At 34.4% G+C, this 13,015-nt stretch overlaps 2 protein-coding genes across 2 annotated transcripts; both read left to right on the top strand.

Annotated features, from left to right (window-relative positions):
• The first annotated feature begins 5,030 nt into the window (after positions 1–5,030).
• On the top strand, positions 5,031–6,945 carry LOC113039104 (gastrula zinc finger protein XlCGF7.1-like). Its single transcript, XM_026197006.1, has 2 exons — positions 5,031–5,169; positions 5,668–6,945. Exons 1-2 carry the CDS (start codon positions 5,103–5,105, stop codon positions 6,378–6,380), a joined length of 780 nt encoding a protein of 259 aa, XP_026052791.1. The 5' UTR covers positions 5,031–5,102; the 3' UTR covers positions 6,381–6,945.
• A 593-nt stretch (positions 6,946–7,538) lies between these two features.
• On the top strand, positions 7,539–9,458 carry LOC113039103 (gastrula zinc finger protein XlCGF7.1-like). Its single transcript, XM_026197005.1, has 2 exons — positions 7,539–7,755; positions 8,583–9,458. The coding sequence occupies exons 1-2, from the start codon at positions 7,671–7,673 to the stop codon at positions 9,335–9,337; spliced, it is 840 nt and encodes a 279-aa protein (XP_026052790.1). The 5' UTR covers positions 7,539–7,670; the 3' UTR covers positions 9,338–9,458.
• Positions 9,459–13,015: the final 3,557 nt, after the last annotated feature.

Raw genomic sequence — 13,015 nt, 5'->3', positions numbered from 1 at the left:
CACCCCTCCAGTCCATCAGTTCACATCTTGTGAAACCAAAAGTTTCACATTTATAAACAAATGCATCATTACCATGATTTTATCTTTAAACCATCCAATCATTCTTCCTCCAGTGAAAAAGTCCACCTCCGATTGTCTCTCCCATTAAAACCCAGCCATTTGTTTACCTTGTATTTGCAGCTTTTATTTATTTAGAACTGTTTAAGCTTGTAAACTGTGCTTGATCGGTGCAGATTTCTCTCCTGATTCAGATGAGACGACTTAAAAGCAATATTATGGACAGAAAACTTGTATTTTGGCTAGAAGCATTTAAAAATGTCTTGATGATGGATTTGTTTCTTACAAACACAGCTGTTTGCCTTATGAGATGTTACTTACTGGATTGGTGTGGATTATTGTGATGTTTTCATCAGCTGTTTGGACTCTCGTTCTGACGGCACCCATTCAATGCAGAGCATCCATTGATGAGTAAGTTCCAAATCTGCTCTTATGAAGAAATATACTTATGTACTTCTTAGATAGCCTGAGGTTGAGGACATATTAATCCAGTTTTATTTTCCAGTGAATAATCTTTTTTTGGTTGAAACTTTTGCTTTCCTATTCAATGTTACTTTGTAAAATGATTCATTGTTGTTTATATATTTGCTGATAAGAATGTGCAATGATGCTATTTTTTGCAGAATTTCCTTCTTATCGCTTCACATCCACCAGCGTGTTACTAAAATCAGATTTATCTAGAAGTTTGTTCCTCCTTTTAAGTGCTTGTCTTAGTCACAACATATAAAATATTAGTCATTTTGTAGTTCAATGTTGTTCATAAATAAAATGAGATTGAATTCCCCATTTGAAATAATGCATCAGATTCAGCCAGCTGATTGTGTTGGCTAACTTCCGGGTTTGTGTGTAAAAAGTGGACAACACATGTAACCTCGGGCCTGTTTACGGTCAGATGGGACTCAACGGTGTTTTCCACCTGATTCATTTCTGACCTCTCTTAACCTCTGGTGGACATGATGAAGGCAGGCACTTTCAGCAGGGGGAATATAAACATATATTTATAATTGCACATTTTTTAAATAAGAGCACTTTTTGGGCTTGCAATTTCACACTGAATCTTCAAATTAACGTAGAAACAACAAAAAGATGGTATATTTTAAAGGGGTCATATGACATTGCTAAAAATAACATTATTTGGTGTAATGCAATGAGTTTATGCAGTTTAAGTGTAAAAAAACATTATTTTCAACATACTGTACATTATTGTTTCTCCTCTATGCCCCGCCTTTCTGAAACATGTCGATTTTTACAAAGCTCAGTGTTCTGAAAAGTGAGGTGTGCTCTGATTGGCCAGCTATCCGGTGCGTTGTGATTGGCTGAATACCTCAAGCGTGTAACAGAAATGTTACGCCCCTTGTCATACTGTGATGCTGTCAAAACCGGTGCGACAAGACAAAAACAATAAAACCCATTACAAATGAGGCATTTGTTCCATCCAGTGGGGACATAATTACTGATTATAATGACTTATACTGTCTTTTATGTGTAAACATAAAAGCATGTCTGCATTTGTGATCGGAGAAACGATAAACAACAAGTGCTACTCTACACTGCTCAAAACTTGTGTTTTGAGCAGTGGCAAAAACATCAGTGGCAAATTCTTTAAATATAAAAACGTACTAACATTTTGGAGGCAAAAGACAAGATATAATGTATGTAAGATTTAATGTATATAAATCTGTACATACAAAAATGAATGAGAAACAGAGCCTACTTTCTTCCATTGCATATGTTTATTTATGGCGCTGAGAGGAGAACGATCACATGAGCTCTACAGTCTTCTTTCCTATTGGCTGTCGCTCCCGAAGGTTGCTCTTCATTTGCATAAAGTTGAAGGATTCTGACCTTTGTCACGTTTTTGGACACGCCCCATCTGGTCGTCAACGGACGCTGTTTATCGTGTCGCCGGAGATCTTGTAACGCTTGACTCTAAAGGGAAAGAAATATTTTAATCGCATCGTATGAACCCTTTAAAGCTGCAGTCTGTAAGCTTTGCCCCTTTGTCGCCATCTGTGTTTAAAAACCTGCAATTGCAGCTGTTTGCAGAATGAACTTCCTTGCGTGGATTGGTTGTACTCTGGCATGGCTAGAAATTTTGAACCAGTGGGTTGTGTACGGCAAAGTGTACATTGCTGATGTTTTTTGAGGACGTGGTACATGTATATGTGGCTTACGTTTGGATTAATGCTAAGAGTTAAAGACTTTAGAAGAACGCTTTATTGGTGAGGACACCACATCATTGTCCAGTTTGAATACAGATTTAAAGTTCTTTTCGACATGAGACCATAGTCTGGATTATTTTTGATTTAGAGTTTTGTGAATGTTGATGCTTTAATGACAAATATTTATCGGGAGCGTTAAGGCTGGGATTTCATGTAAATTTAATGGATGCAGTCAGATTAAAAGTAATGTAGCAAGTAATGTAACTAATTACTTTTGAAATAAAGTATTCAGAACATTAATGTGATTGCTTTTTTGAAAGATGTTATAAGTAATCAGTAATTTACCGTATTTTTCGGACTATAAGTCGCACCTAAGTCGCATCAGTCCAAAACTACATCAGATGAGGAAAAAAAACATATATAAGTCGCACTGGACTATAAGTCGCATTTATTTAGAACCAAGAACCAAGAGAAAACATTACCATCTCCAGCCACGAGAGGGCGCTCTATGTCTTCAGTGTAGACTACAGGAGAACTGAGCAGCATTAGAGCGCCCTCTGGCGGCTGGAGACGGTAATGCTTTAACTTGGTTCATTTCTCTCGGTTCATGTGAAATTCATTTTGATAAATAAGTAGCACCTGACTATAAGTCGCAGGACCATCCAAACTATGAAAAAAAGTGCGCTTATAGTCCGGAAAATACGGTAATTATATTTATATCTTGTCCAACACTGTTTAACATTTAATAGGCTTTGATAACAATCTTGCTTTAAAAAAGCACACATGCAAAATCACAAATAATAATAAAATAAAAAAAGTCCAAAATAAGCTAACTGTACATGCATCAACTATAAATAAAAAAAATAGATTTTTATTCACATCAGCGAAGAGCAGCGAGTAATTTCTATCTTTCTTTTGTTCACTGCGTTAACTCTTTTTAAAGGGTAAACTGAAAAAGACGCAAAATCACATATATATAAATAGGACAAGCAAAAATTAAAAAAAGGCTAAAAGGATATTTAGCCTTAAATAGTGCACATTTTAACAAGATTTGAAATAAAAATAACTTAGCAACTTGTAAAGTAAGTTAGCATGGATTAGTCTTTGCTTTGTCTTCTTTAAAAGTTTAAACCGTGGATGTTTGCTTCAAGGCAGCTTTTTACAGGAAGAAAAGTCATTGTTGTTCCACTAAGAGTTAATGGTTTCAAACAGCTCATGGGTAGGAAAATGTCTCCCAGATGCAGTTTAATGTGAGACCAAATATTCTTTTATAGGGTTCAAATCTGGACTCTGACCAGACCAAAACATCTGAGTCTGATGGACCTGTTCTAAATACATTTCTTAGATTGAAAAATGAGATATGATCTTTCTTTCTTTAGATATATTTTTAGTTGAGGGAAGCAAGCCAATTTATATTTACACATACTTACAAATACAAAGCTGTCTAGTCATGCTTTGGTAATGAGAGTAAATGTTTCACAGCAGAGTCTTTATGAGGAAGATTAATGTACTGTTCATGAGAAGGGCATCCAACCCAACCCTTCTCATTTAGTCAAATATGGCCTTAAGAATAAAACAGCTGCTGAAGGGCTTCTGAATCAATAAATAAGGAACAAGGAAACTGAAAACAAATGTAACATGAAGGTGATTTCTCGTAAAGTGCTGGAAACCTCTTCCTGAAGGTTTTCACTTGTGTCTCCCTCCTGCTTGCTTTTAGCTTCCTGGTGACCTTTGAGTCATGCAACTGTGTTTATTGTACTTTAGTTCTATTCTGTTATTTTGGGTCCTAAAGTGCTAAGTTTTCTTTTGCATGCTGTCTCAAGTGCTGCAAAGAGTTAAAAGATGACATGCAAAACTATCAAGATTTTTCACCCCACTATATGTCGTTTCAATTAAAATGATTGATACCATGATGCTGGACTGGTTCCTCCTCATACTCTATAATCATTAACAGGTTTGCAAAGCAGGAGAGTCAGAGAAGGAAGTGAGATGCACAAAAACAATGCAAAGAATATATGTCAATTCATAAATGCAATTCATACACACAGTCATTTTCAATATAAGCGTAAAACAAAAATACAGCATACATGTCGCTGTAATAAAATAATGAGGCTCGCTTGCTCCATCTCGTGGTTAAAAGTGGCACTTGCATCAGAAAAAGATAACGTGCTCTTTTAGCAGGCACAACACAACGTGTCAGTTCAAATTATTCCACCATTTAAAATTATATGCATTTCTAAAGATTTTTTTATCAGTCTTTGTCTTATTAAACGTCCCTGTATTTTCCATGTTTACCACACGATGGCGCCTACATACAGGTACTGTGACAATATATTTATACACAAATGTATTTTGAACATGCATGGCTCAGTCACGTGATTTATTTTATAAAATAAACCTAAAATAAAAACGTGTGCACTTCTTCCCTAATGAGCTTGAGTTTCCAATAGTGAAATAGGCCTAATAAAAAATTCCCAAAAGTTATTAACTATTCAGCATGTAACATGTCAAATCAAACTAAATATAGACTAGTTGAAGAGAAATAACAGCAACTAAAAATAAATACAGAGATTTGCCATTTCAAAGGCATTATTGGAATTAATGCTTTGCATGCAATATTGTCATATTGTGAATACGCAGTCAAAAATTATATATTAAAATGGGCGAACTGCAATAAAACAAATATGAGGTGCCACTGCCAGAAATGTGAGTAATGTTAAAACTACCTTGAAAGCCCACTTCACATTCCAGCCCATTAGATGGCAGAAATGCACTGTTATTACAGTAGAAATCAAAGCAGAAGAAGAGCAACACTGAACAACAGCTGTAGTGCTGGAGAAAGAGAAGAAACAAGAGGATTCAGTGCAGGAGAAACTGCATGACATGCTAGAGGACATGAGTGATCCAGACACCTGCAGAGGGACTGAAGAGGGTCCTGAGCATCAGACAGGTGATGAAGAACATACACCTTCAGCATTATCTGACACCTTTCAACAGAGCCTCTAACACTAGCATTCACTGTTCTTTTTTCTATGCTATTTACTTTTAATTTATTATGAAAAAGCCCTTGCTACATGTTCTGTGTTAGGCTAACCGAGACTTGTCACAGTACCTTTGGATAAAATAGTCTGCTAAATGACTAAATGTAAAATAAAACCAATAATAAAAGCCAAGAGCTAAATATAAACTGATATAATGCATCTAAATAATAATAATGCTTGATGGTTAACACATTAAAAAAAACCACAAACTAGAAAAGACAAACCAAATCCTTTTTTTTTATTTTTAAAAACTTGAATTTTTTTTTTTTTTACAAATTCTGGTTATACATAGATATATATTAGCTTGATTTCTGTGTATTTCTGCTAATAAATTGTTATAATAAAACATTTCTCCTTGAATAGTATTGTGATTTTTATTTTTCATATGTTGTAATATGTCATTTCAGATCTGTTGGAAGTCATTGAATTGGAAGGTATGCCTAATCATTTCATAACCAGAGAAAAATCGTCACATGAAAGTGATTTTTCTCAGAAAAGGCGTTTTCTCCCCTGCCCTCACTGTGAGAAGAGCTTCGTCCGTAAAGGAGATCTGGACAGACACGTGCGGATCCACACGGGAGAAAAGCCGTTCACGTGCGTGGAGTGCGGGAAGAGCTTCACACTGGCAGACAGTCTCAGAAAACACCTGCGCTCTCACTCCGGAGTCAGATCCTTCCACTGCCATCAGTGTGGAAAGACTTTTATTTTGCCGTCGCACCTGAAAAGACACATGCTCATTCATGCAGATTTCAAACCATACTTGTGTTCTCTGTGCGGAAAGAGCTTTTCTCAGCTGGACTGTTTGAAAAAGCATCAGAAGACGCACAGCGGAGCGAGACCTCACGGATGCTTCGAGTGCGGCAACGCTTTTAATTCAGCCGACGCTTTGAAACGGCACCGCAGGATTCACACCGGAGAGAAACCGTACACCTGCTGCGAGTGTGGCAAGAGTTTCACTCAGTCCGGACACCTGAGACAACACGAGAGGGTTCATACGGGACAGAAGCCATACATCTGCTCACTTTGTGGAAGGAGTTTTAGCACAGCGAGGAATCTGCCGGCTCATATGAAAAAACATTCACCTGGAACCTATCAGATAAACCAAGATGATGAAAACTGATGCAGTGAGATCTGCACAAATCACTGAAATCACACAGGATTGTTTTATATGTGCTGTATGTCTGTAATCGAAGAGCGTTAGAAACTAAGGCAACTGTTACACCATGCATGAAAAAAATATATCACATTAATAGGTCAGCTTGGTTACTCTAGAGAGAGAAACATATTTAATTTGGCTTTATTTTCACGAAAGGGGAAAACCAACTTTTCATTTTTTAGACCCATTATATGGTAGTATTTCTCTATTTTAAATGTATAAATTAATTTATTTAAATTTACAGGCCTGATACTTTATCATTATAACAGAAGTGAAGCTTTCTTAAAGTTTTAGCAATGTTTATTCATGGTTAAATGTATAGGAAGTCAGTAATTATTTTAACGTTTTTTTATTTTATTTTTTTGTGTATGCATAAAGTACAAAAATAGTAACAGTGAATAATTTGTAGTGGTGTGATGATAATTGCTGGTCAAGCTCATTATTAGAAATGAGTTTTTTTTATTGTCAGACCTGTAATATTTAACTCCATACTGTTTGTTTCTTCTGAAAATATCTCAAACTGTTTGTAAATAAACTGTTTAAAAAAAAAATGATTTCAACAAGTTTTTTTTTATATCATGGAACATATAATCATGTTTATTATTATTTATACAATATATTATTTTCTAAATATTATTTATACAAAAAATACATTTCATTTACATTCGGCATGTGCATTTATCCAAAGCAATATTACTGTATCATCACTGAGATATTAAAGTTATAGTTGTTTTAATATTTTGAAATATGTTTCATATTTCATATTATTCATTTTCATATTTTCCATTGTTCATCTTTATTCATTTTTGGATTTTGGTAATTCTGTGGTTTTGTACATTTTATTTGTTTGTTTTTAATATGTGTATAATAAATGTGTATATTTTTTTCTGTTTCAGTTTCAGTTATTTTAGTACATCAATGCAAACTTAATAAAATGAGACATTTTGCTTTGGCAACAAGCTGAAGCTTTTTTTATATTTCAGTAAATGTTTATTTTATGTCCATATTTGCATTAATTTATCAGTTGTTTCTGTACCAGAGCAGTCACGTGGTTTTCAGCTGACTGAGACGTCGAACGTAAGAGATCACGTGTTCATGGCTTCGAATCTTCGGTATCGAATGTAAACATCTTTTCAAAACGCGTTCGATTTCCGATAAGCGCGCTCCAGCTGCTCAGCGCAGCGGACTCTCCTCCCGCGTCTCAAACCGGAAGAACTACTTCAGCTGAGCTCCTGATGACATCCTGCTGTAAAGATGGAGTTTATTAAAGAGGAGAATGAGAACACGAATGATCCAGAGCTCTGCAGAATTAAACAAGAAGATACTGAGGAACAAATAGGTTCGAGTTTATTATTGCTTCTTTATTAATGACTGCTGATGAACACTGACTACTGGCTTCAACATTTTTGCAGCTGTCAAATTATTTAAATAGTAATAATTGTTGTTATTATTATTGATAACTGTTGTCACATATATAATGTTATAATTATTGTATTATTATCATATAACTTGTCTTTTGACCACAATTTTATTAGTAGTTGTTGTTAATACATTTTTAAATTAAATTGTTATAAGATTGCTAAAAGAATTGACAGATTCCGGCATGTAAATATACACTTTTATGTATTTTAATACCAAAAATGTTACATAAAAAAAGTGATTTATCTGTCAATACATTTTATTTGTTATTATTATGTAGTTTATACATTGTACATGACATTAGTATTATTATATAATAATTAATATTAGTATTATTACATAATGACATAGGCTTAATGCTTAAAAAATGTCATTATTTTATTTTATTTTAATTAAATTATTTTTATTATTATATAATTTGACTGTCATGTTATTCTAAAATATATAACATAAGGATTAGTCTTTTAAAGGCCTTCCAGTCATTAAATGTTATTATTTAATTCATCATTTGATAGCTAATATTAATAATTAATAATAATAAGAAGAAGAATATAACATATGTATAATTATTATAGAACTTTCCTGGTGTTTTTGCACATTATAGAATTGTATAATGTTAAAAAGAAATATTCAAATTGTCTTCCTACCTTTGAATTCACGTTTAATTGATCCGTCTTTATTTGATCATTTACATTTCACAACTGTTCCTCCTAAATTGTATTGAACAATTTAATGTCTTTATTTCAGACCTGATGGAAGTGAATGAAGTGGAGGAGAATCAGCATCAGCATCACTTCTTCACAACTGGAGACAAATCAGGAGGCAAAAATTATTTCATCTGCCCGCAGTGCAGAAAGAGTTTCCCACATAAAGGAGACCTTAATAAACACATACGGATCCACACCGGAGAGAGACCCTTCATGTGCATTCAGTGTGGAAAGAGCTTTACGCAGAAAGCAAACCTTAACAGACACCAGCGTGTTCACTCTGGAGAAAAGCCCTTCACATGCCCTCAGTGTGGACGGAGCTTCACTTCCACCAGCATCCTCAAACACCACCTGCGCTCTCACTCCGGCGTGAAGACGTTCAGCTGCGATCAGTGCGATAAGAACTTTATTTTAGCCAGACTGTTGAAAAGACATCTGAAGATGCATGCCAACCAGAAGCCGCACTTGTGCTCCTTCTGCGGGAAGAGTTTTTCACAACTGGACTTTTTTATCGAGCACCAGAAAATGCATATCGGCGGGAGACCTCACAAATGCTCAGAGTGTGGAAATAGCTTTAATACGGCCGATTCCTTGAGACGACATCAGAGGATTCACACCGGAGAGAAACCCTACATTTGCTCGCATTGTGGAAAGGGTTTCATTCAGTCAGGACATTTGAGAGCGCATGAGAGATTGCACACGGGAGAGAAGCCATATCAGTGCTGTTCATGTGAGAGGAGCTTCACACATTCAAGAGAACTAGTGACTCATGTTAGAAAGCGTTGCCCAGAGTAGTTGTTCATCACTTTAAAGGAATAGTTCACCCAAAAAATAAAAATTTGATGAAAATATACTCATTCTCAGGGCATTCAAGATGTAGTTGAGTTTGTTTCTTCATCAGATTTGGGGAAATGTAGCAGTCATCACTTGCTCAGCATTGGATGCTCTGCAGTGAATGGGTGCCGTCAGAATGAGAGTCCAAACAGTTGATAAAAACATCACAATAATCCACAGCACTCCAGTCCATCAGTTAATGTCTCATGAAAAGAAAAGCTGCTTGTTTGTAAGAAACAAAACCAGCAAGGTGTTTTAACCAATCGCTTTTTAGCCAAAAATACAAGTCCATAATGGATAGTAACGCTTTTACCAGTCCACTTCCTGTTGTCTTTTACATCAAAACCCAGCCATGTATTTGTTTAGAGCTCTTTTAGACTGGTTTGGCTTTAAAACAAGTACAAGCTTGTACCTTTTTACTGGAAAAAACAATATGTGACCCAGGACAACAAAAACCAGCATTAAGCTAAAAATATATTTTTTTAAATTAAAATGTAGACATCAAATCGAAGCTGAATAAATTAGCTTTCCATTGATGTATGGTTTATTAGGATGTGTGACAATATTTGACTTAAATACAACTATTTGAAAATCTAAGGGGTGCAAAAAGAATTTAAAAAAATCACCTTTAAAGTTTTCCAAATTAAGTTCTTAAAATTTAAGTTTTGATAAATTTACAGTATGGAATTTACTAAATATCTTCAAGGAACATTATATTTACTTTAACTTTACTTTAATATCCTAATGTTTTTTTGGCATAAAAGGAAAATCTATAATTTTGACCCATACAATGTATTTTTGGCTATTGCTACAAATATACCCCAGAGACTTAAGACTGCTTTTGTGCTCCAGGGTCATATGTTATTAACAAAGGGCTCTTATTTTACCAAGAAGTGATTTTGTAAAGTTAAAAACACCTTAATGATAGACTTTCTTCACAATTGATGAAATTGTGGATTGTTGTGATGTTTTTATCAGCTGTTTGGACTCTCATCCTGACGGCACCCATTCACTGCAGAGCATCCATTGGTGAGCAAGTGATGCAATGCTTTTTGAAGGGTTTGTGGGGAAGCTTTTCAATCAATTTGTCAATCAAAGCAACCTTAGGCTTTTAAATCTCAATTTTAACAGCTTAGTTAGTCTACAGTGGTTGCAGAAAGCTGATGCACTGAGAATGAGACTGTTTTCTCTTGCACTGAAACCCATTCATTTCGTCTCATAACATGTGGAAATAAAAGCCAGATGTTCTGTTGTTTCTTTAAATGTAAATATGGAAATAATGCTTTTCCAAATTTGTTAATTTAAACCTAGAGTTCATATTTTTATGTAGACATTTATATTTACAATGCATCCAAATTAAATTATTTTTGGTTTAAATCAAAGTATATTTACATTCATGCATTTGGCAGATTCTTGTTCCATGAACGATGTATAAATAATGTTTTTGTGAATATTATTAAAGAGGTTACAACATATCTTTGAACAAATGTTCCATTAATATTTTTGGAAGAATGCTTTTTAATGAGTTTTCTAGAACAGCTGGATACATAGCAAATAATTAATGTTGCTGATGATTATGGTGTTTTAATTTAAATTATTTATGTTTTTATTTATTTATGTATAAATCATCAAAAAATTTGGACTTTCAAAAACCTAAACACAGATAATCAGAAAACTGTATTTTTTTTCTGTGGAAGTGCAGTTTTACAGCTGCCATCTAGTGGTTAAAATAAATAAATAAAATATGAACATGTTCAACAATATGATAAAATAAATAAATACTATTACACTAAATAACGCTCATAAGTACAAAGCTTGTATTCAGAAGTCAGATTTTTTTTTTAGATCAGCTATGAATTTAAATTTTTATATATAATACATCATGTGCAAAGCAACCTCCCTCTGTGTTAAAGGAATAGGTATAGGCCTAACTAAAGTTAAATTAACTATTTGTATTTTTATATAATTTGAGTATACATTATAAATAATAATTACTGTGATTATATTATTTTAGAACATTTTATTGTATTTGTTATATTAATCTATATTCATTTATTGTCGTGTTTTTATTTATTAAATTGTTCGGAAGCTAGGTTTGCGACATTCATTTTTGAAAATTAAAGTTAGGCTAATTGCTACTTTTTAATCTCACAGTTTTTTTCCCCGCTAAATTTTATAAGGAAGTTCATATCACTTTTCTGTGGGAGAAAAGTCTGAATGGTGAGATAAAAAGTGGCAATTAGGCTTGTTTATTTTTAATTCAGTGGCAGAAAATAAAGTACAGTTGTTACTTTTGTCCCGCTACAGTCACAAAAAGTATTTATTTTGTTCCAGTGCAAGCTATTTTGTGAGTTTCTATGTCTTGCATCATTTCTTACAATTGTTTATGTCTTATTATACCAACAGAATATGTCTGAGTGAGGGTCAGAAAGACAGACAGAGGTCTGGTTTTATCCAGATGTTTTTGAGAGGGTGTTTGTGGACATAGAGGAACATCTCTCTCTGGCAGCTGCTACATCACATTTATATTTAGGTTTTAGCCATATCTTAGCCTTTACACCTCCACCTATGAATATGCAGTGTTTCCAGATGTTTTAATGCACATTTTCAATTTATGCATAAAAACAGCTGGATGGAAACATAAATAGGCCTACTGTTACATTATGTTTAGTTTTGTATTATGCTAATGTGATTACATTTTTATATTGTGCATTCTGTAGAAAAAAAAATGTTTTATAAAAATACATTGAAATTGACAAAAAAAATACAGTCAGATTTTAAGACATCTGATGAAACTTAAATTTAAAATGAAAATATGAAAATGTAATTTAATAATTTTTTTGCAAAGATAAAGGACCAAATATGTTTGCAGTTACATATTCACAAGGTCACAATCAGGTATACTTAAGAAAAATAAGAGTAACAGCAAAAATTCTAGCTTATATTGTTGTTGTTACTTTCATCCCAAACGATGGGGTCGAAAGTAACAATGTGCAACTTATGTTCAAAGTGAAATTATACTGAAGTCTTTCTAAATTTCTACAAAATACCACCTGGTATTGTTAGACCACACTTCTGAGTTACTGGCCACAGCAGAAATATATCTCTGTATACAACATTATCTTTTAAAATGATGTTTTTTTGAAAAATGGTAATTTCGCCCCTGCTCTCCCCTTCATTTATATCTGAATATATGTCATAGTTCGGAGTGGGTTCGAGAATCATTTGAGTCAGTTCGAGTTCGGAGCGGGATCGCAAATCATTTGAGTCAGTTCGGGAGTTCGGAGCGGGATCGCGAATCATTTGAGTCAGTTCGGGAGTTCAAATCGGGTTCGCGAATCATTTGAGTGATCAGTTCGGGAATTCGGAGCAGGTTGGCGAATCATTTGAGTCAGTTTGGGGATCACAAATCATTTGAGTCAGTTCGGGAGTTCTGAGCGGGATCGCAAATCATTTGAATCAGTTCGGGAGTTCGGAGCGGGTTCGCGAATCATTTGAGTCAGTTTGGAGATCGCGAATCATTTGAATCAGTTCGGGAGTTCGTAGCGGGATCGCGAATCATTTGAGTCAGTTCGGGAGTTCAAATCGGGTTCGCGAATCATTTGAGTGATCAGTTCGGGAATTCGGAGCAGGTTGGCG

Source organism: Carassius auratus, chromosome 21 (genome assembly GCF_003368295.1).
Source record: "Carassius auratus strain Wakin chromosome 21, ASM336829v1, whole genome shotgun sequence".
Classification (NCBI taxonomy): Eukaryota; Metazoa; Chordata; class Actinopteri; order Cypriniformes; family Cyprinidae; genus Carassius; species Carassius auratus.
Note: the sequence above shows the minus strand (reverse complement) of the source record. Positions and strands in the feature narration are given on the sequence as shown.

Excerpts from the sequence above, each read along its gene's own strand:
- LOC113039104 (XM_026197006.1), top strand. The coding sequence starts at position 5,103 with ATGCTAGAGGACATGAGTGATCCAGACACCTGCAGAGGGACTGAAGAG. Across the intron at positions 5,170-5,667 it reads GGGTCCTGAGCATCAGACAG|ATCTGTTGGAAGTCATTGAA; the intron begins GTGATGAAGAAC and ends ATGTCATTTCAG.
- LOC113039103 (XM_026197005.1), top strand. The coding sequence starts at position 7,671 with ATGGAGTTTATTAAAGAGGAGAATGAGAACACGAATGATCCAGAGCTC. Across the intron at positions 7,756-8,582 it reads AGATACTGAGGAACAAATAG|ACCTGATGGAAGTGAATGAA; the intron begins GTTCGAGTTTAT and ends TCTTTATTTCAG.